The sequence below is a fragment of the Leptonotus elevatus genome, chromosome 2, assembly GCF_054856555.1.
Source record: "Leptonotus elevatus isolate MCC_2025b chromosome 2, RoL_Lele_1.0, whole genome shotgun sequence".
Taxonomy (NCBI): domain Eukaryota; kingdom Metazoa; phylum Chordata; class Actinopteri; order Syngnathiformes; family Syngnathidae; genus Leptonotus; species Leptonotus elevatus.
Genome location: NC_141240.1, coordinates 27,349,070 through 27,372,597, shown reverse-complemented (window position 1 = coordinate 27,372,597; position 23,528 = coordinate 27,349,070). Strand labels below are relative to the sequence as shown.

At 38.0% G+C, this 23,528-nt stretch overlaps 1 protein-coding gene across 1 annotated transcript in view; it reads left to right on the top strand.

Annotated features, from left to right (window-relative positions):
- The first annotated feature begins 22,153 nt into the window (after positions 1-22,153).
- ntsr1 (neurotensin receptor 1 (high affinity)) overlaps positions 22,154-23,528 on the top strand; it is a 30,492-nt gene continuing 29,117 nt past the window's right edge. Inside the window, exon 1 of the mRNA XM_086068803.1 lies at positions 22,154-22,888. Within this exon, the coding sequence (XP_085924929.1) occupies positions 22,235-22,888 (654 nt within the window). The 5' untranslated portion in view covers positions 22,154-22,234. The remainder of the gene's footprint in view (positions 22,889-23,528) is intronic.

The window sequence follows — 23,528 nt, the reverse complement described above, 5'->3', positions numbered from 1 at the left end:
AGTGCTCAGTTAACGACCAATCACGGATCCCCTGTTTTCTGAAGCTGATCTGTGATTGGTCATTACCTGCGCCCTGAGCAACTGTAATGTTGTCACTCGACAGCAAGTGGCAAAATGTCTCCCCATGAAATGGATAAACAATGGTGGATTTGGCTGCTTAACTCATATTCCACAAACGCAATATTAATCAGAATGCTGTGTTTAGACTACGGAGGCTTATACAACATAGAGTATTATTGTGAAGAAAATGTTAGGATTGACTTACCCTTTAAAAAAAAAACACTTAGATGCCTTAAATGTAAGCACACAAAAGTTTTTAATTAATCCCTAAAAGTACATGAATAGGCCCTTTGTGGAAAAATGGGGTGGAAAAAAAAGGAAGCAGCTTTTATTTGGGATTTATTTTCCATTTCTCCTATAGTTTTAATTATGTATTAACCCTTTTTTTTTTTCTTTCATTGCCATTTTTGTCCCCTTATATTTGCATCCCCATGTTTAGTAGTGTAGCAGGCAGAATCAGTAGGCCAAAGGGCATGGTACTGCTAACTTTCTAAAGCAATAGAACAAATATATCAAAGTTTAGTGACGATCTTGTTGTGACCCGGAAAAAATATATAGTTTGAAGTGGATATTTTTGTTTTACTTTATTTTTATTTTCCCTGAATCATGACAGAACGTCTCATCTTGAGAGGGAAAAAAGAGCTATGTAGTCCACAATTTACCTCAAACGTTCTCCCATTTGTTAGCACAAATGGGGCCCTTCTGGGGAAAAAATGCTGTTTCCCCCACATATTAGAAATTTGACGGATGGCCCTAGTATTGCTTGGCATCCGTTTTAGTCACGTTTGAATCAGAAATCAGAAAAAGCATGTGGTGTTTTAAAGGAGAAAAAAGAGAAAGAAATGTGAAAAGTGTTGGTTTAAAAACAATACTGGTTTTTTGAAAACTTTTCCTCAAGAGAAGCACTTTTTTTTATTTTAGCAGAAGGCACTTCATCTTTAGTAATCTGTTTTGTTTCCTCCCTCATGATTCTGTTGAGGTTGTAAAACCCAGAATCCACTTAGGTTCCTTTATACAGGCTATCCTTCCTTCCAAGCGTCATCCTGAAGGGCTTCTTGTGGAGTGACGAGCCCATACTACAAGCTTGTTCTTGCGAGAATTTAGTAGGAATTTGTATGGAAAGTGAAAAACTGATGTTTTGACATGTCATATCCTCCTAACACAAATTCAAAAATACGACACATTTATTGGCAAAAGATCCTTTATAGCACAGCGACATGTCTGGTCTGTCGCTGGACGACATGCGATTTGTTTTGAATCACTCGGAGTCCGTTCGAACGTAAAATCCCGCTTGACTTTTTTGTACACTTTCTGACTAAATTCTCATGAGGTCGCATAAAATCGGCCTCTTTAGGTTCTCTTCCGAAAAAATGTCATGAGAATCCCTGACATATGTGAATGCTTAAAACTAAAAGAGTTACAGTGACAGATGAGGAAAAAGTGTTTTAAAGAATGTTATTGCAGTGTACGAAATATCTCATAAATGATTATCATAAATACTTTTATCTCAGTAAATGTGTATTTTAGTTAGTTAAACAAAGTGATGACGTTCTTCTTTTTGGATGTCTGGCAGGTTTACATTTGTGTGTAGCTTTGATCAAACAATGGCTGAAGTATTAGCTTTTTCCCTTAAGCTTTCTGTCACATCCACTCAATACCTTCACATTTACTTGAGTTAGCAAAGTGAAATCCGAACTGTGGATGTCACCATATTTATAGCAAGCTGTTGTGGCTTAATCATCACTTAGGGTTTGAGCTAGCTAGAATGCATCAATACGAATGCTGACATGGACGGCCTACTCAGCGTGATCGCAGGTCGTTGCCCGGACAGCTCTTTAATGAAGCTATTTTCAATCCTGTTCACCGCTAGCCTATAGGAACCTGAGCCCAAAGTTAACCCAACACCTCAAAAGGTCAGATATAGTGGATATAGAAAGTATGGTTTAAGACCATAACAAAAAGAAATAGAAATGAAAGCTAGGAAACATTTGTGAGTGGATGGGTGGAATCAAGTTTGTTTTAGCATCTTTTTCTTTAATGACAGTCTTTATGGATCGGGTATTCCAGCGTGGCACATCTTGACCAGGCAATATTTGCCCAATCTTCTGTCAAAATTGACTACTATTTGGAAGTGCTCATAAGTGCTCCCACCTTGAAGAAAAACAAAACACCCCAAAGCATGATGCTGACATCACAATGTTTCACTGTGGACATACTCTTCTACTGCAGATTCATTAGGCCAAGATGTCAAACTCAAAGCCCGGGGGCCAGATTCGGCCTGCCACATCATTTTATCCGGCCCGCAAAATCAAATCAAATGTTGTGCTTGTCAACTTCATGTTTCTTGCTAAAATGCCAAAATTGCAAATTGACGTCACATTTAACAATATTGCAAGCATTTTTTTACAATCTCCCTTTTAAAATAGAGTAATAGCTGACCAGATGATTTTGATTGAATAACTAATTATCAATATATTGTGTATACAGCAGTGCTACTACAAACACAACTATAAATATAATCCATTGTCTGTAAAATTGTTGTAAGTATACTTCTGCAGAGGCTTATTCCTTGCACATTCTCTGACAATGAGAGCGCCACTGCCACCTACTGCAGTGGATGTGCAATGACACTTTATTCTAGTACACGCACACACACAAAATTGAGCGATCATATGGGTTCACAGTCAACAGTCCTCTGAATGAAAATATATTATAATAATATATATTACAATGTGGCCTGCGACAAAAATTAGTTTGAATCCCTGTTTTAGACTAAGCATACTTTTTTCAGTAGTGTCCAAATTTAACCAAAATTAGACTTATCCCATTTACCCACGTTTTGGGAGATCTAGCAGTTAATTTGTTATTATTTTTTTTAGAGCCGGAAATGGATGGGTTTTTTTTTTCATCAAAACAATACAGAAATGTCATCTTTCACCATGGCAACAAGCCAAAGCTTACATCCAAATCAACAAAAAATGGTTTCATCCGCCTCTTACAACTGGTGAAGATGTGTCATGCTGATAGGCTCCTTGTCATTAAAGCAAAAGGTGCTCCCACAAAGTATCACATAAGATGAGTACAATGACTTTTGTTTCATGTATTGATAAACTCAAAAAAAATAATTTGTCCACCATATGTATGTTCATTTAAAGCTGTGGCCAAGTTCGTGCAACGAGCTACAAGAAAGCCACGCCAAGTTCAAGATGTTGAGCTGTTAATTAATAACAAACAAAAAACATAGCACATAAAAAGTAAAATACAAATTGCTGCTTGTAGCTACAGTTGCGGACAACTGTAGACCACTAGATGTTCTCTTTTTGTTTGTTTGTTTGTTTGTTTTGTTGTTGCAAAATGGACAGAAGGATGCACAACCAACCCGAACTGACAAACTGTACATCAGCCCCTCAAACCTCAGCCCCCAACCCATCCTCCCTCTCTCTCTCGGCTGCTTAGTGGAGTCAAAGAAAAAGGGTCTAAAACAATGGCGGGGTATTGCTTTTTTTTTTTTTGTCTTGTATGTTGATATTGTTGTTATTGTCTGTTTGTACAAAGGACCTCGAGAGAAAAAAACACAACACATCACCTCATTTTTATTTTTCTTACCAAAACCTGGGGAGAAGAAACTACACGTTTGCACAATCGCTTGTCATAAGTTGCTCCGTGCTGTCCCACATGTTTAGTGTCGGAGATGAAAGCACCTGGCTGCTCGCAGCTGATCAATGTGTCAAAATCAACACACACTTATAACCAGATCATCCCTTGAAATCACTCAACTTCGGATTGAAGTGTATTTTTGTACCTTTTTTTTTTTTACCCCCCCCTGCAACGTACTTATTTTAAAACTGGCTCTTGTAAATGAGTCATGACGTGATTTATTGACCCTACACAAATTAGCTGACGGCACCTTTTTGAGTATCTTAAAACAAGATGTCTTGAGGGGGAAAAAAATAAAGCAAGATTCTAAATTGATTCTGTAATTTGATTCAATAAAAGGTTGTTTCTAAGAAAAACTCTCTTGGCTTAAGACAAATGTTGTAGCAATCAAATTGAACATGATTTATTTTTGTAACAAATATTCCTAAAGGTTAAAAAAAAACACAAAAAGCCTTTTATAGAGAAGTAAAGAAATGAAAAGCTTTTGGCATGTATTACGTTTGTCCTCCCTGGGTTTCTGTGAGCTAATCTGAGTTCTAGCACTTTCAACCTTTTTGAAAATAAGAGTATTTTTTTTCCTTTTAAAGTTTCAGTTTATATGTTCATATGGTTTTTAAATTTTGTATTGAACTTGTATATGTATGTGCCATTAGCATAATGTGTAGACTTTTATCAGCTTTGTGTATTTCTCTTCTCAAAAAAAGAGTAACAGTATTTTTGATAGACTTTTCACTAATAACCTTTATTGCATTAAAGCCCCATTTCCTACACCCCTTCCCCCTCATCCCCGACTATACAAATAAACCTCTCATCAATATGCCCGATCTAATTCTCTAGGCAAGTACTACAAGAACACAGCAGCACTCTGTTTCATGTGAAGTGCTCAGAAACAAAATTGAAAAAAGGAGGGAGGAGCTCTTAAAGTTAATTGGTTATTGTCACATGTAAAAGTAGTGCCGCAGCGCCAGGCAATTTGTATTGAACATCCCTAATCTATATAGCACATCACTTATAAAGGGTAGTGGAGCTATTCTCTGGCATGCCTCTTAAATTTCAGTGATGCTGTTGTGTTCTTTGACTTGACGTTTGGTTCCATGACCTCAAGCTGCACCTGCTACTGCTAGGGATGCACTTATCCTCACACTTCCTCTTTGCTAGCAGGTGTATGCAAAAAACAACAACTTTTTTTTTTGCTGTTTTTTTTTTTTTAATTCACGCTTTCTGTCCCTTCTCTTTGCTTTCAACAAAAAAAAACTGGGTACTGTCTGATAGACAACATCCAAATGTAGTTTTCTATATTTTTAGTTTAATGTTAAAGTTGTGCATTCCAGCCTTTTTTTGTGTTTGTTGGCATAGATCATTTTATTTTTATCACTTGCTGACAGCCACCTCTGGAACAAAGAAAGGTGAAACAGGTGTATTTGCTTACCGGATGTCATACAGCTACACAGATTACTATTTCAATGATGTGCCTGGGAGAAAGGAAGAAATATCAATTAGCAATAAGTCTTGCTTTTTTTGTGTAACATATCTCACATGCAATCAGTTGCTGCAATGTAAAAGTGACAGAGTTGTATATTGGTTGATCCAAAGACATGATGATCACAACAACAAAACTATTGACTTATTGTACAGTACAGTGTATGACATTTGAGTTGTAATGTGTTATGTTGAAATGATTAAAAATACAAACCAGGGCGTTCACACCGTCTTTGTACCCTTTTTCGTTTGGATTCTTCCCTTTTCTTTTCCTTACTTAAAGGTTGCTCAGGTACTGCAACGTTCACAATTTCACAAATGCATGTGAAATGAAAAGTATAGTAAAAATAAAAATATTACATATATTCATTTGACTTACATAGCTCCTTTCTACCGTAGGTACTCAAAGTGCGTTAACATTGTGTCCTCATTTTACCTTTAACTTTGACAGCCCTAATATATATATATATATATATATATATAAACTGTATTGTCTGTGTGTGCCACATCCATCCTGCATATGGAAATACAGTAGTTGTAGTCATGATCTTTTTCTTACACTTGGTGGTGCAATAGTCAAGGCGATTAAGGTGCAAGCATGCATACACAGAAGCAAAACAAAGTGCTCAGTGAATCAATTCCATATTTTAGGGAGTGACTTGGCTGGTGTTCAGTCTCGGGTGTACCCCGCCTCTTGCCCAAAGTCATCTGTAATAGGCTCCATCGTACCCAAGACCCTGAGATGAGCACCAGCACTAAAGAAATAAAAAATAAATGGATGGATTGTATTTTGCTGATTCATCCAGAAATTGTTAGCGACATAGTTCAAATAAAATATACTCTTTGAAACATATTTCACAATACCGTACAGTGATGCTTGATGTTTTTTTTTTTTTTTATATATATTATATAGTTTAGTTTTGTCCAATATTAAGGTTTATGTTTCAACTGACACAAATTATCAGCATTGATTTTCAAAATAACCTTGCTGAGTAAAAAGTATTTTTCTGCGGTAGCTCCACGACATGATCTCACAGAATTCACACACAAATCCACATGATTTTGCTGGTAAATGCCTTTGTAGCTATTAGTTGCAGCGTTTTGTCAAGTATAATTGCTATTATTTTCAATGTGCCTCCACATGAATGATTTGGAAACACTTCCTTTTTACATGGCCTCTGTCATTCATTAATAAGCAAAGGAGCAGCGATTGGAAAATGTGTGCCATGACTCTACAAGCAAGCAATGAAACCCCTCAGCGTTAAAAGTAATTACAGGCCTCTGAAGATCCAGTCAGCAGCTGCATGTCAGAAATGGTCTCACTCAAATTATCAAGTCATCAAGCACTCGTTATCCTGGAGTTTGCAGCCATATGTAATGCTTTGTGCTAAAAAATAAATAAATAAAACAATGAAATGCTTTTTTTTTATTTTTTATTACAGCTTCTCAAATAACACATTAAAAATCTCTTGCACCTCTCTTATCAGGCCATAAACCATATTTGGGTGCTTCTGAGAGGGGTCAGACCTTCTAAAATCATGCGTTTTCACAAAATCAGGAGTTTGGCTCCAAAAATGAAAACTGTGCTATTGATTTTGAGTTTATTTGAACATGAAAAAGAACACTTAAAAAAATCAAATAACAGTAATAAACATACAACAAAAATATGACTTATGTAAAAAAAATATGATTCTCAACACAGAAACTAAGACATGTATTGATGTATAATATTTCTAATTCCCTTTCAAATGACCTCAAAAACGTCTGTCTCACAGACACATTTTCAGAAATGGGCAAACACACCACAGATTTACTAGGCTGCCTAGACCCAACTAAATTAAAAAGCCAATTCATGTCCTCTTAATCAAATTTGAAGGATAGTTGTTTTTTTGTAAGGGTCAAGAACAATAAAATGGACTGGGGTGTTTGGGTAACTCTCACAAATATTGACGAGTCCGCTGCCCCTGTAATAACATTTATTTGTACTTGTACAATCATTCAAGTACAAATAAATCTCTTCTTGGTTATGCAGAGGATGATTGCAGAGAGTGGACTCAAGCGGCATAATAATCTGCCCAAACTGTCAAATACATGACTTGGCTGAGAACTTGAAGTTTATTTATTCATTTAATCCACTTTCAATGCATTTCCTAGCAGGCCACATGAAAGCTGACCCTGTGCATTCAATACATCTGCAAGCATGTGCAAAGAATAAATAACACATTATTATTATTAATGTGCTCGCTGGCTATGTTACACTGAATCCTATTAAATGAAATGAGTTGGCGCTCACTTGAGCACATGCCTTTGCATTCGCCTTTAATTAAATGTGTAATCAATACCATTACTGATGACCTGTAGGAAGAGACATGACTACAAGTTGTGTCCATGTGTTGTGGACATGGAACAGCATCTGGGAGGAGTCACTTGATCATGGTGGACCAGTTGGACCACTCCAACAGCTTGTCTTCATCTCACCCCATTCATGTTGCCATTTTCTTTTCATTTCCACCAATGAATGGTTTTCCAGCCCTCTTCTACAAAGATGACATTGGCCCATTGGCGGCAATGTTACATGAACTCCTACACAACATCTCCAGGCAACCATCGCTGGCAACACAGCCTCATTTAAACTCATTTTGAAGCCCAAAATAATACAAAGGCCGCTTATGGCTGGTGTTTATTCGTTTATCTACTCCAACTGAGCAAGAGCAGAAAGACGAGCAGAACCTTTTTGAAAAAAAGGAGCTACTACTTGGATACTGATTCACGCAAAGGACCACCAGCTTGATACACACTTGTAAAATGAAAATTGTTCCGTTCCGTTCCGTCTTCAATTCCGCTTATCCGGGGTCGGGTCGCGGGGGCAGCAGCTTTAGCAGGGAAGCCCAGACTTCCCTCTCCCCAGCCACTTCAGCCAGCTCCTCCGATGGGATCCCAAGGCGTTCCCAAGCCAGCCGTGAGACGTAGTCTCTCCAGCGTGTCCTGGGTCGTCCCCGGGGCCTCCTGCCGGTAGGACATGCCCGGAACACCTCCCCGGGGAGGCGCCCAGGAGGCATCCGAACCAGATGCCCCAGCCACCTCAACTGGTTCCTCTCAAATGAAAATTGTATTATACATTATTATTAATAATTAATGTATTGATCTATGCGAGGACACATAATCAACAATGATTTAGCACTTTACACCCATATATCTCTGCAAGTATCTATTTTGAAATGATCCTTTTTACAACATTCCTGGGAAATCACAATATCCCATCACTGGTGAGCTATTTTTGGAATAGGCCCACAGGCTACTCATGTGGTCCTTGGGAGCTAACTGATGACCGACCATACAGGGCCAGGCCTATAGGACTATAGGTGTTTCTGTTTGTTTACATTCTGTTTATTTTCAATCGTGACTGGGTGTGTCGCTGATTTCAAACAAATTCACCCTGCTCTATTCACTTATTGAATTGTTTATATATTTCATTTAGTCCACTTTCCCTTCGATTTGACATAAAGAGTTAAATAGTAATCACTTGTTTTAATATAAATATATTTTAGGTGAATTTTCACCTTATTTCAAACCCTTAACTTCTCACCGCCTTTCTCACACAATGGGCGAGCTGGCATCCTGACTGAATGATCCCTTTAATAATATTTTCTGATATTTGAGAATGACGAAAGATATATATTTAAAAAACAAAAAAGTCACAACATTTTTCAATCTCCAATGAATGAAGACCAAGTGACCAACCTTACGAGTTGTGTATGAATCCATTGATTTTTGCATGAATTTTTTTTATTTTTTTTAAGATTTACTATTAATGTTCATCGTCATTGAAACTTTGCAAATCTGTGTATGCCGTTAAGTTCTAGTCGCAAGAAGATAATATGACAAAGGATCTAAAATGTAGCTGGTAGTGATGAAAAATTTGATGATCTATTCTTGGAAATGTGTTTCCTGCCATCCACTTCCTAGTTTTGTGTGCCATCTGTGTCCAAGCAGCTTCCTGTAGAGTTGCCTACTATGCAAAAAAAAAAAAAGTGCTATTACAGTGAAGAAGTGAATGAAGTCAGTTGCTGAAATTGCGTTGATGGACGTGATGCACACGGTAGATCTTTGAAGGCAGTGAGAGTTAAGTGAGGTGGTCACATTGACATTTGCATATATCTTTGTTTGTTTCTCAATGCTAAACATCTTTCTAACAGAGACTGTAACATTGTGCCATCAACATTGACCAAAGTGGCTGAGCCAGTGATGTTTCAATATGGAGACTAACGCTTAACTTACTCATACAACTCTTGCTGGCATATTAAAAATGAATGTCCTGGTCCGGAAAAAAAATGTGAATCAAGAAAATGGATTGTGGGTAATGCGATTTAAAGCATAGGAACTGAACACACAAGAGAAACGCGGAGAGGATTAGAATAAAGGTTTCGGGGAAAGAAAGAGAATAGAAAGGGGTGTAATGGAATGGAAGGCTTGATAAATGGCACACAGGTGAATTGCATGTAGCCCGAAGGTGCCAAGCGTTGGCTGCTAGATCCATTTTTGGTTGGTTCCGTTTTCGTGATTTGTGGAGGTAGGTGGTCCCAAATGCTACAGAAAAGCAACCACGTGAAAGCAGGAATAACTCAAAGTAGTTTATTGGGAACATTTTTGATGGTGAGAGAAGTCAAAAGTGAGTAGCACAGGAAAGCAGATAAGACGAAGGAATATGGGAAGACCGAGACTAGGAAAATGTCAAATTAGATATCCTCACATCAGCCCAGGCCAAGTAAACAGTAAGTCATTTATAATGCATGTATGTAATGGTCCAGCCATTCAAGCCAGTTAAACCAAATTTACAATGGCAATGTACAACATTTAATTTACTTTACATTGTTTGTCAATATTTACGTGTTGTTCCTGCCTGGTGTTGACACTTTTAGAGTTATTTAAGTTTGACGTAAGTGTCTGCGTCTGTGTCCATCGTTCAGTGAATATAAACATAGTCATATCGGATATGTAAAGTACATGTAAAAAGACAGTTAAACCTTAAGAAAATCATAAAACAAAGAGGCTTACATGATGCTGGTAGAATTAAACATTTTCATAATTTCATAATTCACGCTTTTGTTGACTTTTGCATTGTTTTACATTTTGTTTTGTTTCATGTAATGTTTTGATATCCTGTGGCTCGTGTTTGTGTCATCTGCTTGTTAGGTTTTCATGTCCACCTTTTTCTTTTTTTCAGGCTGAGGTAAGTGGTTCTTATTATTATTATTATTATTATTATTATTTTGGTGTACAAATCAGTGACACAGATACGTATAAAAAATGTTGTGAAAAAAATATATGTTGAATAATACATAAATATTTAATGCAAACTCGTATTTGTGGTCCCGCTATATATATTTTTTTGTCCAACAACAGCTCACTATTGTTGTTGTTTTGGGGTGTAATTCCACTTTCCGACACTATGGGGAGACATATTCAATACTGTAAATCTGGAAAAAGAAGGGAAGAGGAAGCTGCGTTTTCAAGCTCAGCCTCCTCCTTGCTGATTAGAAGGATGTTTTTAAATATCTCAATCTTTAGCCCTCCTGCATTTTTACGTCTTTAGAAATCGACAACAGTAGGTTCATTGTATAATGCACATGTTTGGGTGTTTCGTTTTTATATGTTAATTAAATACCGCTTATCCTGGTCATTGTTGCTCAGAGGCAAGGCCTATCCCAGATGACTTTGAGCAAAAGGTATACAACACTCTGGACTGATTGCAAGTCAATCAAAGGGCACGAATAGAGACAGACAAGCATTCACGATCACATTCACACAACTGGGTGAGAAAAACATCAGCGTGACTCCCATTAGCATTTTGATGGATTCAATCAGGCAACACATTATAGCAGAAACATAAACATAAAGCACCCATGACACTTGTGTAATTACATGCCCAGTATCGATTAAACATGAGCTTCGGCACACGCTTGCAAAGGCAGAATATCTCATCGTGTCAGGAGAAAGGCTGACAAATTTAAGCGCCGAGCGAAGACGTGAGACACAAAGCTCATTAACACACACAATGGAAGGTGTGACGATGGAGGGGATGCACGTTGGCTTAATGGAGAACTTTCCCCGAGACACTCCAGAGGCAACCAGTGACAGGCAGCTATCCACAGTGCAGAAGTCATTATGTTGTGCAGCAGTTTTACCTCAAGGATCAACAATGATACTCCGGATATGTGAAGAACATTTGAGGACCAAATACAGTTACTTTACTACTTTGTGCCTGTAGATTGGTGTTCAATTACTTGGCAGGTTAAATACGTTCTGAAAACATAAATAAATAGACAAAACTAAAAAAAAGTGTTGTTTGCGGCCACAAATATAGTTATTAGTTATTCCAGTTCAAATGGAAAAGGTTGAATATTTGCTGCATTGGTGATTTGGGATTTTATAGTGACTGTCAGTATGGTCTTTTTCTGACAGATGAAGGCTCTCTAAGGCTACGTTCACACTGCAGGTCTTAATGCTCAATTCCGATTTTTTGGTGAAATCTGATTTTTTGGAGTAAGCGTGCACTTCACCTATCAATTGCGACCTCGGTCTGTCTGCTGTGTGGACGTAACGCGCCCCCAAAGTGATACAACGTCACTCACAACGCTGTGTTTGAAATGTTTGAAAAGGATCACTTTTAATGGTAATTTGGCAGGCGGAAATACTTTTTTTTTTTTTTTATCTTTCAGGGTATGTTGAGGGTGGTATTTGAGAATCGAAATACAAGAAGCCCATGATTATTTTCCTGCTAGTTCCCCCATGTGTCAGGATACACCGTGCAAAATGTTAGAGTTTTCTGACCATTTATATGCAGTGGCTGTACCTTTACATTTGCAATTACACAATTTCGCCAGAAGCTTTTGACAAAAGGGGTGTTTTTTGGTCCTTGTGACCAAACGGTCACTATCAACTTGTGATGGCCCAAGGTATGAGATAACAGGAAATCATAGTAAAAAATAAAAATAAAAATAATAACAAAAAACATCCTGAGGAGTGGACCTGGCTCCCAGCCTAAAGTAAGTGATGTGCAACAAAATTAATGCATGACATTTTTATTGCAGATAAAACACTGTCACCATGATTTTGTAGCTCATGCAACAATAAAAACAATGCCTGAGGCTAATAAGAAAAACAGATTGTTATGTATTGGCCAAGTTGTTGTCTAATCAAAAGTATCCATTTAGCTTTTGCAATATTTGTTATTTAATGCTGCAGTTGCCCTCTACAAGAAATGAAATGATTCATCCAACAACACAGCCTCCATCTTTTTTTTAAGCATAAAAGAGATTTAACATCTAACAATGCTGTTTCGTGAAGAGATGCTCATTGTAAGCCGCATAGTACTGTTTAGAATTTAGTTAGATATTGTTGTACATCCAGCATTGTCATTTTATTGAGCTGCATATTCAGTTAAGAATAGTATAAAAACAGTTACACAAAAAATACTCCATTCCATGTATTTCTTACAAACTTGCAGTTAATATAACTAGGAATAAGTACAAGTTCAATACCATACTCCTTTTCCATTGTGCATGAGGCGCGTTGGCAATATACAGTATTTGCCTTCAGAGTACTGGTTGTAAACATAAAACATTATAAACGGCCCCCAAGAACCGAGACGGTGCAAAACATTGACAGAAAGAAGCAGCTGGTGAGGAGTAATGTCTGATTGATGGCTCCCGGATGATAATGATGGAGCTCAGCCATTGTGGACTGCTCGAGATGCCAAGATGATGTTGGAAGAGGCAGGGGCACAGTTAAAACGTTTTCTTTCACTGGGGTGGCCAGGGTGACAACGACTCTATAAGGGTGGACATAAAATGCCATGCCAACACGCACAAATACTTAAGAAGTCTGGTAACATCATGGGACCTTAGATGGAGATGTCAGTGAGGGACCAAAGATCACTGCACAAACTTCTCTCGATCATGAACAATTACTCATGATTATGCATGATACAAAACAGTATGTCATCTTTTATACCATCCACCGTTTGTGCCAAATTGCAGTCACTCGAAGCTGCAGGAAGTGAGCCAAAGCTTTGACATACGTGACCGCCTCTTTTGTAGTTTCTCTAATTAGGTTTTCTTCAAAGGCTTTTATCTCAACAGCTTTACCCCAAAGTATGACTTTCTTCACAATTCAAACGGGACCAAAAGATAATATTTCTCCCCTCATTCACTCATCATTCATATTTTTTCCGATCTAAGGTCGCATGAGCTCTACCGGAAGGGACGGGAAGCAGCTTTGTCGTTGATTTATATTTCATTAATCACGCAAGAAACTTCAAAATATGACCATGTTGAGACTTTAAGAGGTTCAGTGCTGAGTTCGTTTACGTAATGTGACTTAGCAGGGTATATTTGAATAAAAAATATACACTGTTGAATACTACGAAATCCTTGCTTTTTTTTTTTTTTTTACTGTATCGCTGTGATATTACAAGCCTTGCTGTGATATAAGAGGATTTTACTGTAAAATAACAGTTATATGCTGTAAAATCCAAGGTTGCTGTAGTTTATACAGGTATTCATTGGGATATTACAGGAACTTAATTACAACAAACTTCTGTAAAATGATACTGTTAATTATTGTGAAATGCTGGTAATGCGTTTACAGTGTGTGATAAGAGTGATTCCACTTGTTCAGACTGGTTGTGCTTTACATTATTTGATGGCTCAAATGTACAAAAGATGCATCTTATTCAGGTGCATAGTTATTACAATATAGAGGATAATGTTGACAATGTGTTATAGGTTCCCCTATATGTAATATTTCATCTTGTTAACAATATAGAACTTGATACAGTATATTTCATTCATGCGTCACAATAGCATAGAATAGTAGAGATGTTATGCATCTTTATTGTCACACCTCATAACAACATTGCAGTAACATCAATAATTGAGAGGGGTAGAAATGTAACGTAAGAGAGCAAATATGTGAAGTGACACACCGTGTGCGTAAAATGAATTGTGTTCCAGTTGCTAAACTGCTTTGACCATGTGCAGCATGAGAACAGATGACACGCGACCTTTTGTAGCTTTTTCTCGGCGAACGCCACAAAGCTCCTTGTTTGGTTTAAAACGTATATTAATTTGCTGTCAAAAGACAACATTAGCGTTGATAGCCAGTCTGTAAAGAGGTTGGCTCCCTTAAAGAATTATTACTCTTCTTTTGTCTCCAGTCTCCAGCTAATATGTAATGAAAGGTCATTGGTATTCTTCGGTCAAAGCACACAAAGGATAAAGAATTATCGAACACTTGCATGAACCTGTTCACTGTTGCTGCTTGTACAACCCCCAGGACAGTTTTCGTTATCCTGACAACTGGGGGCAGCCTAGAGAAGGAAAAGGAAGCCCCCATTAAACCACAGATGTCAAACTCAAGGCCCATGGGCGAGAACTGGACCACTAAAGCAAATGGAGCCTGTCCGCTCAATATTTCTTGCTAAAAAGGTTTGTTCTTTTCATTTTGCCAGAAAATCTGGACTAAGATTGAAATTTCCTCCACTTTGAACAAATATTACAAGCATTTCCATCCATTTTTAGCATAAATTAAACCAATATTTATATTCCTAAATATTCACATAGTTAAAATTTCCAACTTCTGATTTCAAATCCAGTTTGTTGTCAATACTATGCATAACAATCAATTGCACGGATAATTGTGTGTATGTCATAATACAAATACATTTATATTAATTTCATCTGAGGGAAACCATAACTACCCCGCCTACTGCCTGAAGCCAGCTGGGATAGGCTCCAGCGCCCCCCGCGACTTTTGTGAGAACAAGCGGTTAAGAAAAAGGATGGATGGATGGAAACCACAACTATGATGTGGCAAACATTAGATTAACACTCTGATACAGGTGAAGTAAAACTACTTGTCTTTTGTAGGCCACATTTCATTACCGCGCCAACTTCCCTTGTCAATTAATATAGAAGAAAGGAATGCTGGAAACACTTTTAGCTTGCTGATTCATTTAATTATTTATTTCTGAATATTTTGCCCAGAATTAATTTGATAACTTCATTATTTTCTTGTACAATTAATAACTTTAAAAACACATTTTTCCATGCTGTCGACTGAAGATGAATTCACCTGTGCTGAGGAAGTAGGTAACGACCAATCATGGGTCACCAGCAAACTGAGCCATGACATTACTCACTTCCTCAGCACAGGTTATGTCATCTTCCGTCGACAGCAAGTTGAAAAATTAGTACAGTATTTTAAGGTGTTAAATGTACATAAAAAATAATGAAGTTACCAAATTCATTGTGGACAAAATATAAACGTTTTGGTGCTAAAAATGGCTCAACGAGTCAAGTGTCCCTTGAACGTGGTTTTGCTTCTTGGAGTCTGGCCATCGCTCGGAAATTGTGGTCGCTAGTGCAACCTATAGCTGCAAAGTCTTGGGCTGAGTTACTTGGTGTGGGCGTGGCATTATGTAAATTAGCTGCACTAGCAAATTTCAAAATAATCAAGGAAAATATCCGGCCATGCGGCAAGGTTCTGAATGCATCAGGATGTGCTGCAAGGACAACCCCAAAGGCATATTGGAGGGTCTGCTGCAGACGCATGAGAGGCAGCTTTGATTAATCTCTGCCTGTACCTTTTTTCCCCCTGGATAAATAATGTACCCGTATAAAGCACTCATGGCATTTCACATTGTCAATTCTCTCCCTCGTTGTCGGTGAGCTGATGGAGGTCCATATGGTGTTTTTCACACACACACACACACACACACACACACACACACACACACACACACACACACACACACACACACACACACACACACACACACACACACACACACACACACACACACACACGCACGCACGCACACACACACACACACACACACACACACACACACACACCACACACACACACACACACACACACACACACACACACACAAAACGAAAGCAATCAATCTAATGCATGTATAATGGAACCTTTTCACCAACATCTGGTTTTCTGCGCTGATCTTTGTCACAAAGAACCAATTCAAGTGGAACATCTAAAGCCAAATGCCCCTGAATAAAAAAATTAAATAAAAAAAAAAGCCCTTGAAAAACATGTTGCTAAAGTACAATACTTTAGAGGGCAAGTCATACGAGACTTCATCTAACATTTGGTCAATCTCGTATGAGTGTGTGCTGAGTTGTCTTCGCATGTCACAGATGTGGCACCAGTGACCAAAAAGAAAAAGTGTGATGAGAATCATAGAACCGGAAACTTTGGTGAAATCGGAAAGCAGTACACAATTAACCAAAGAGTACAAATGAAAATGTTGGTGCTAAAAACATCTGTTTAGTGAAACCCGATTCTGCAGTTACAAATAGACGCATTTGTGGATTTTGAATGAATCTATTCTGTTATTTTTGTAATCAGATCAAAGCAATGTCCAATATTGCTTTGCACCATCTGGTGGCAACTAAATGCCAAGCAACAAAGATGAATTGAGGTAAGAAGCTTCATTTAGTAAGATCTGGCTAATAGGAAAAAAAAAACAATAATGCTTTGCTTTTCTCTCTATATTAGCCAATCCATTTTTAAACTTCCATTTCCATAATCGAAATTACACACACACACACACACATATGGCAGAATGACAGTGCTCAGATATACAAGCAACATTCGTTAATTTAGAGCAATCATCATCAGTCAGCGTGCTCTGCCAACGCAGCCGCAGAGTTAGTCGATAGCATAACTAGCCAAGGAGTCATCGTCAACACTGACAAAAAATACATACATACATAAATAAAACAAATAAAGTTTTTACTTTTTCTCTTTCATTGAGAGAATTGGACATTTATTACACTTCATGTCAAGTCGCATCACACTATTACGTCATTTAGTGGGCGTTCGACAACAATGAAAAGTGATGCCAAAAAGTCTGGAAATGCAAAACGAAAAACTCTTTCATTAGCCATGTTAGCATGTTCGCCGTGTAACCGCTTCTGTTTTTACAATCAATGTGTCATTAATGAGTTATTTAATCACAATGGCAGCCAAGGAGGTTCGTGGTTGCTGTTCTACTGTATCTCATTACTCATGGAATGACTCTTGTCCAATCAAATTACTTGATCAGAACTAACTGTTAAAGATAGAATGTGATAATAATTCTTGATTGTTGGGATAGTTTGATGAAATCATGTGTCAACTGTTTTAAATTGTGGGATGTCCACGTTAAGGTGATATGCTTACTTTATTTTGTTATTGTTATTGTTATTGTTATTTATTTATTTATTTTATTTTAATTTCTCATGTTTGGTTTTGTCATGAAGATTTCCTGTCTGAGGAAATAGGAATGTCCGAACAGGCTGAAGAAAAAAACGGATCTCTCCGCTGTCAACGACACTCCAGCTTATGAAAACAACACACACACGCCTTCATGTCAGGCGTGTGTGTGAATGGAAACACACTCACATAAATAACAAAATCTGCTGCAAGAATGTGCACAGTCAAACAACAAAAATGATTTGTACACAATTAGATGATTTTTATATATATATATATATATATATATATATATATATATATATATATATATATATATATATATACAGTGGAACCTTGGAGTTTGAACATCTCGGAACTCGTACAATTCGGACTTCAACCAAAAAATCTGAGTAAAAAATGCCTCGGACTTTGAACTCATTTTCGGAGTTCAAACACCCAAGCAAAGCAAGCTAAGCCGAACGTACCTTAGCTGTTCAACAACGTGCCTGACGTTAAACAACGCACGCAAGGACTGCTTAGTAGTCTAACAATGTGCCCAATGTAAAATACACAAACCCAGCACTGAACTAAAGCTAGCATTAACATAGCATTTATCATCCACTGAAGCCATCACACCACAATAAGTAAGGCAAGGTATTTTTATTGTTTAAATGATGTACTGTACTGTAAATGTAAAAAAACATACACAGAAATTAAAATAGGAATTTTCTGTTTTTGGAGCTTGGAAACGGATTAATTGCATTTACATTATTTCGTATGGGAAGAATTTTTTCGGAGGTTGAACAATTCGGACTTTGAACACTTCGCAGGAACGAATTATGTTCAAACTCCGAAGTACCACTGTATTCTTTTTATACACATATAATCACACATAAGTGCATCCAGACTAATGTGAGGGCACCTCCATGAAAACTTTGCAACAGTGCTTCACAGCAGCAGTATTAAGTGAGGCGGGGCATCTATTTCAGTGTAATAGTTCTTCACAGTGAGAGATGCTCATTCGCATTGAAAACACAATCATATTTGCAGCCTCTCACACACTGAGCAAAGTATTAGGCCATGAAAAATAAAAGGATCTCTGAATCAACTTTCTTGTATCTTTCTTTAAATTGGCAGACAAAATCACAAATGCTGGCCTAGAAGCTGTTTTCGTGCATGAAAACCAAATACATGACATTTGGCAAAAGTTCATATTAAAGACTTTTTAGGGTTGTTCCAATCTGGCCTTTTAAATTTCCCTGTAAATAAGTGGCTTGCATTTTCTAGTTATGTCTCTTTAATTGTGTTCATATTCATTTTTTTGTCTTTGAGGCTTCACAAAATTTCTGACCAAAGTACGTTTTGTGTGTCTTCCACTTTCAAATAATGACACCAATGGTTGGCATCTTCTCAACAAACCTCTTTTCTGATGATTTTTGATCTTTTGACTGCTCAATAGTCTTGCCGAGGGTGAAGTTGAAATAGGAAGGAGAAAAATTGATCAGCAAGTGTTAATCTGTGTACTGTTCATTCACTCCATTTTCAATTAGCAATCAAAAAAAAGGGGGGGGGGGGTGACATGGGGCTAGTTGTCAATCATTGGCATTTGTATGGAGAAATTGTACCCCTTTTTGGAGTCACACTCTGTACAACAGATGCAGCTTAGGCTTGGCGATTGATGGTCGATGTAGTTAGTTACGTTTCAAAAGGAAAAGATCAAAGGCATCAGGTGCGCAATTGAGAGAAGAAAGGAGGAGAAAGAAGAAAAGGATGCAGGCAAGAAGACAGCTTTACAGTGTTCATAATGATTGCAGTATGTTGTTATTTTATGGCAGAAGGGATGTTCCAATTTGAAATCGTTGATACGATACGTGTTACGTTATAACATGGTGCTTTATGACCCCTTGTAATGTCTCTTTTACTAGCCTCTCGCCAAGATGCTTGCTTGATTGCTTACTTGCTACTCTACTTTTTGGGGTTCAATGAGCTGGCAGATAATACGGAAAGAGTTTTGTTAGGGGGTTTTCACAAAAAAGATTACAGGTGTTGGGGGCTGGTTTGAAATTGTCTGTAATAAACCCAGCTGTTTATTAGCCTCTCGCTAAGATGCTTACAAAAACAAACTTTTAAAGCAATTGTCCAATAGTCATAGCGAGAGGTTAATATGAGAGTCATCATATGGTGTCCTCCAGGATTTTGCTAATAAATGTTGAAGTGAGAGGTTATCAACAATTGCAAGTTGTGATGTTTGCTACTTTTTTTCGGTTCAAATGAAGTTATGTTATATAAGCGCGAGTTAGTATTATTAGAAAAATGTTGGGGGCCTGGGGGCTCGCGCACCGGTCGATAAACTCTTAATGCTTTCGAGCAATTTTTCGGGTTTTTCGAGCTTCTGGTAAAGATACTTGCCTAGGAAAATAAGCATCTTATTAGGAGGTTAAAATCAGAAATAACAATCAGTAACATTAGAAGGACAATACATTCTGCAAATACTTAGTTACTATGTCCTCTCCAGCGTTGTTCTTTTTTATTTTTTTCCTCAGTTCAGATGAACAGACAACAGCTTAAAATGTATATAAGATGATGTTGGATGACTCTTCTTTTTGCACTTAAAAAAAACAACAACTTCTGGATACTCACAAAAATGTTATTAATGTCTTGCTAACATGCTTGCTCAAATATAATATTTTAAAATCCTTTTGGTTTAAATTATTCTTGTCATTAGATTAAAAAGAATGTTAGCATGTGGGCCCTCTGTTTTACTGTTTATTGATATTATTCCTTTATTTGGAATCTTGATAATAGGGGTGTTTGATACCACTCTTTTTCAGACCAATACCAGTACACTGTAACAAATTTCTGTAGAATCTACAGGAAACAATTACAGCATTTCTTCTTTTTTATTTTACAGTATTTAACTGTATACCGCAATGCATTATGGGTAAAACAAAGTGCATTGTAGGTAAAAACAAAGTACTTGCTGTGTAATTAGCGGTAAAATAGTGTACATTTTACAGCATGTTTTGGAATGTATATATGTGGATTACATGAAAATACTGTTTTGGCGGGTATCTATACAGTATAGGAGAACATGCAAATAGTATTGTCACCGGAGTCAGGACAAGAATTCAGCGAATTGGTGAGTAATTTTTTAGTGCGAGGTCAGTCTGCATCGTTTTCACATCGCATTTCTCCGAAAAACATTACAGCTAACATTCATTTATGCACTCTGCTGCAGAAAAAATATTGATTTAACAACGTGGGCAGCACGGTGGATGACTGGTTAGCGCGTCCGCCTCTCAGTGCTAAGGGCATGAGATGGAGTCCGGGTTTCGGCCTTCTGGGGTGGAGTTAGCATGTTCTCCCCGTGGGTTTTCTCCTGGTGCTGCGGTCTCCTCCCACATTGCATTTGGCTGGCAACCCCGTTAAGGTGTACCCCGCCTACTGTCCAAAGCCAGCTGGGATAGGCTCCAGTGATCCTTTTGAGGAATAAATGAATGGATGGATTTTACAGTGACATAACGTATTTTTTATTTACAGGAATTTATTAGCAACTTTAGTAAATACAAGAAATAGTTGTAAACTAAATTACAGTGAAATACTGTTTTCTTAAGAAAAAGTAAATACAGTAAGTAGCCTAACTGTAATTTATATACAGTAAATACTTCTAATAAATATATATATATATATACTGTAAAAGATTTTCACTGTAATTAAAGAAGATTTTACAAGAATTAACTGGCAACTTTTGTGCCAGTTATTTCTTGTAAATTCTACGATACCAAGTACCATCACTACTTTGGATACATAAAAAAATCAGACCATTTTAAAGAAAGGCCTATAAATCCCAATTTGCCCTTAAAATTTCATGAAATTAATGGCACTTTTCTATTATTTCCATTTCTAATTTCTAGTTCCTGATTGTAAAACAGCCACAGGATGGTGGTCGCGAGAACCTGTACCTTGAAATTAAGCCTGCTATCGGCTCAACACTGATACCTGGTATTGTTACTCTCTCATTCCTTATTGGTAGTTGAACTAACACCTAACTATACATGTTAATTCAGTCCATGCCTACATGTTTTAGGCTATATCAAAAGTAGCATATTTTGTATTTGTATGTATTAGGAACACTTTTTAGTATAATTTTCTGCCGCTGAAGATAAAGCACAGCCATTTACCTTCTAAGCTCAAAAGGTTCCTTTTTTTCAATTAATGCAGGATTTCATTTTTTTTTTTATCCTCCGCTTTCCCCCACTTAAATCTAAATATTTGATGTTTCCATCTTTGTTCACAATTCAGTAGCTTTTAAAGAATATATAAGGCCCATTTCAGTATTTTTTTTTCATTGGTGTGTGAAGCGGATCATTGAGTGGGCACTGGTAGTGATGGCTTATTATAAGGGGACTTGCACAGGGTGACATTTATAGGACTGCCAAAGGCAACTTGGGCATCTGCACACACTTGCAGAGGGGGGGGGAACAAAAAAAGCATAACAAATAAGCTAAAGTGTTTTGTTGTGATTTTGTTGTAGTTGTTTTGTACTGTGAATGCAATGTGTACAGAATGGACCAAAAAAAAGGCTTCACTTTTGCGTCATCGCAGCATCATACAATTGCATGGTGCACGCCTCCTGGTCGTAAAATATAAAAGCTGCTCTGCTCCGTTTTATACCCACACCGGACCGTGTCCCTCTGATATGCGCGTCAAACGTACTCCGTAAACGTCTCGTTCCAACTCGGTTAGAGTGTGCTTGCATGCGCGGACAGGCGACATGGATTTCAACTTGACACACTTGGGGCGCGACGCGCACAACCACGGCGCACTGGCGCAGGCACTTTTCGGGAATCACTCTTTCTTCTACAACGGCACCGCCGACGAGAGCGAGGACTTGGAGGTGAACACTGATGTGTATTCCAAAGTGATCGTGACCATCATCTACCTGCTTCTGTTCGCCGTGGGCTCGCTGGGCAACTCCATCACCTTGTACGCCCTCCTGAGCAAAAAGAGTCTGCAGAACTTGCAAAGCACCGTCCACTACCACCTGGCCAGCCTGGCCGTGTCCGATCTGCTCATCCTCGTCCTCTCCATGCCCATCGAGCTGTACAACTTCATCTGGTTCCACCATCCGTGGGTGTTCGGGGACGCGGTGTGCCGCGGCTACTACTTCCTGCGGGACAGCTGCTCGTACGCCACCTCCTTCAACATCGCCTCGCTGAGCGTGGAGCGCTACATGGCCATCTGTCACCCGTTCAAAGCCAAGAGCATCATGTCCCGTAGTCGCACCAAGAAGCTGATAAGCGGCATGTGGCTCGCCTCCTTCGCGCTGGCCACGCCGATGCTCTTCATCATGGGCCAGGAGTCGCGCCAGGGCGAGAACATCTGCACCGCCACCGTCGCCCCTGTCACCATGAAGACCGTGCTCCAGGTGGGTCATGCAGCATGACTTCTACTTATCTGGCTGCATATGCTCTACTGTCATTGTGTTTTAATTCCACCATGCACAGTTTGACAGTTAGTTCGGTTATTTAGTTTTTATTTTAGTTTTTTTTACTACTAAGTTGGAGGTGTAGGAACAGATAACAGCAACAATTGCATTTTTATTTGGAATCTTCAACAATGAGAAAGCATATGTTGTTTTGTTTTCACAAGTAGCACAAAAACTGTACTTGAGTAGATGATTTATTTTTATTTTTTTGTATTTATTGTTCTGACACTTTTTGCTTGTATTCCCTATTTGAAAACAAATATCTTCTTTTCTAGTCCTTGGCCAAATAGGCCTGTTATTTATATATTTTTCAACCTCTGCGGATGACACACTTGACAGACTTAAATATATGTCAACTGTGGCCCAAAGCATGAGTGATTGAGACATTGGGGTCTTATAAAGCAGAAAACAACAGCCACACTAACCAACAACGGTTTCAGAAAAGCAATAACCATGGTGGGAAAATTGTTGTTGTCGGAAATGAGATTGATTCGTGGTGAATGCTTGGTGTTGTGTGCCAGCGTAAAAACCTCAAGCTTCTGATATTGCAAAATTCTCTGTTTAGCAGAAAATTCATACA